This window comes from Pundamilia nyererei, unplaced genomic scaffold (genome assembly GCF_000239375.1).
Source record: "Pundamilia nyererei isolate P.nyererei 1_Seehausen unplaced genomic scaffold, PunNye1.0 scaffold00085, whole genome shotgun sequence".
In the NCBI taxonomy this organism is placed as follows: Eukaryota; Metazoa; Chordata; class Actinopteri; order Cichliformes; family Cichlidae; genus Pundamilia; species Pundamilia nyererei.
In genome coordinates, this window is record NW_005187486.1 from 914,145 (window position 1) to 916,355 (window position 2,211).

The 2,211-nt window shown below is 47.0% G+C and overlaps 1 protein-coding gene across 1 annotated transcript in view; it reads left to right on the forward strand.

Annotated features, from left to right (window-relative positions):
• The window catches only part of aox6 (aldehyde oxidase 6), a 31,590-nt gene that overhangs the window by 19,636 nt on the left and 9,743 nt on the right, over nt 1–2,211 (forward strand). Inside the window, exons 9-14 of the mRNA XM_013912271.1 lie at nt 163–256; nt 332–441; nt 592–776; nt 863–1,025; nt 1,102–1,179; nt 1,264–1,433. Of these exons, the coding sequence (XP_013767725.1) occupies nt 163–256; nt 332–441; nt 592–776; nt 863–1,025; nt 1,102–1,179; nt 1,264–1,433 (800 nt within the window). The remainder of the gene's footprint in view (nt 1–162; nt 257–331; nt 442–591; nt 777–862; nt 1,026–1,101; nt 1,180–1,263; nt 1,434–2,211) is intronic.

Consider the following 2,211-nt stretch of genomic DNA (forward strand, 5'->3'; position numbering starts at 1 on the left):
GACAAAGAAGAAATATCTTCGCTGTGGGCATGAGGGGGCACTGTAAGACAAAAAGAGGGCTGGCTTCAAAGAAACTAGAACTCAAAGCCTTGAGTTAAAACTTAAACTGATTATAATCTCCTCTCTTGTTTCTGAGTACAAGTTTAATGTGTCTGCATTTAGTCTCTGGGAGGAAACATCGTGAGTGCGTACCCCAACTCGGACCTGAATCCCATTTTGGCTGCCGGCAACTGCAAAGTCAGCGTGATTTCCAGCGGTGAGTCCAAAAAAAAAAAAATCAAGATGAGTGATGAATAAACAAAATGCAACTTGAACTCTATGAATTCACCAGGAGGAAGACGAGAGGTTCCCCTGAATCAGGACTTCTTCGTGGGATTTGGGAAAGTCATCCTGCAGCCGGAGGAGATTGTCGTCTCCGTTTTCATCCCCTTTTCCAGAAAGGTACACCAACTTTATTCTTTATTTGTAAGAACATGCTGCGTCTCCTCCACACTGGTGACACATATTTTACTGTGTGGCTGTGAGCGTCTGTCATAGATTATGTGCTAAAGAGAAAACGATTACTAGTGCTGCACCTCGTCTCACCTGCAGGGGGAGTTTGTTCAGGCTTTACGCCACGCACCGAGGAAGGAGGCCTCCTTCGCCACCGTGACAGCCGGGATGAGGGTGATGTTCTCAGAGAGCTCCAGAGTGGTTCAGGATGTCAGTATTTACTACGGAGGGATGGGCCCGACCACAGTCAGTGCAGCCAAAACCTGCCAGGCCATCATCAGGAGGTCTCTTTGTTTTCCCCTCAATTTCCGCTCTCTACTTTACTTCATTACTTTCTCACCTTGTGCTGATTTGCTTTTCTTCCCTTCAGGCCGTGGGACGACGAGACCCTCAGCCAAGCCTACGACATCCTTCTGGAAGAGCTGGCCCTCCCTCCTTCAGCTCCAGGAGGGAAGGTGGAGTTTCGTAGGTCTCTGACTCTTAGTCTGCTCTTCAAATTCTACCTGGAGGTCCTGCACAAGCTGAAAGCAATGGTAAAAAGAGATCTACTTTAAAGAAATAGTGCAGGGTAATGTGGTAAATCCAACTGACTTAAATACGTTTTTACAGAATGTGATCACAGACGAGGTCCCTGAGAAGATACAACCTTTACCCAGAGAGATCCAACCTGGCCTGCAGGAGTTCCAGGTTACAAAATGGCTTTCAGAATGGTTTAACTCAAAAACAGATGTGCTTTCTTCATAAACACGACTACTTCCTCTTCCTCATCAGCCTGTCTCAAAGGACCAGAGTAACCACGATGCAGTAGGGCGTCCCATGATGCATCGGTCCGCCATCAGCCAGGCCACAGGCGAGGCTGTGTACTGCGATGACCTCCCAAAGATAGAGGGCGAGCTCTTCCTCATGGTGGTCACCAGCTCCCGACCACACGCTAAGATCACGTAAGCACCAAATGGCAACGCCAACAAGGAAAAGCCAAAAACTACAGTTCCTCTAATGGCCACAGGAGGTGTCTTGTTCATGATCACAAGTAATTATGGTCCCTTCACACAGGCAGCACTAAAAAGCAGATTCTTCTGTTGCTTGCACTGCATAATAGGTTTCCTGCTGTGTCAGCAGGACTTCCACAGGGCTGTGGACTGACATACATTTGCGCGAACAATAGAAATGCAAAATAATGGATGCATACAGGAAACATGAAGACCATGATCAGCTGCAGGAAGTGACAGGAAAGGCAGAGCAATGCAGCCAGATGGACACAGATTTGCTTAACCTTTAAAACGTTAGCCTTAAAACATGGCTTCCACATCAGCAATGCAAAGCTATCTAAAAACCTGCATTCTATCCAAAGACCACCAGATGGCGATAGCTGAGCGATGACCTCTAGGTTTTGGTGTGTGTGTCCGTCCGTCCGTCCGTCCGTCCGTCCGTCCTGGTCATGCTTTGTTTCCAAAGACAGATGGTGTCACTAACAAAAAGACAGGCAGCAGATCTGGCGATGTTAATACTTTCATTGGGAGTCACTGAGATTACAAGGCAGTGCATCAGGGGGCCAGATGATGGTTTGCACATATGCAGAGGAGGGATGGTGGATATACTGGACAAGGGATGTTAAAGAAAATCATGCCTGTGCAGTTATGAAGGAGTAAAGTTACATTTTGTCTCTGGCTGTAAAGATGTTTAATTCTGCTGTAAAGTCAGGCATTTTAACATGGGACT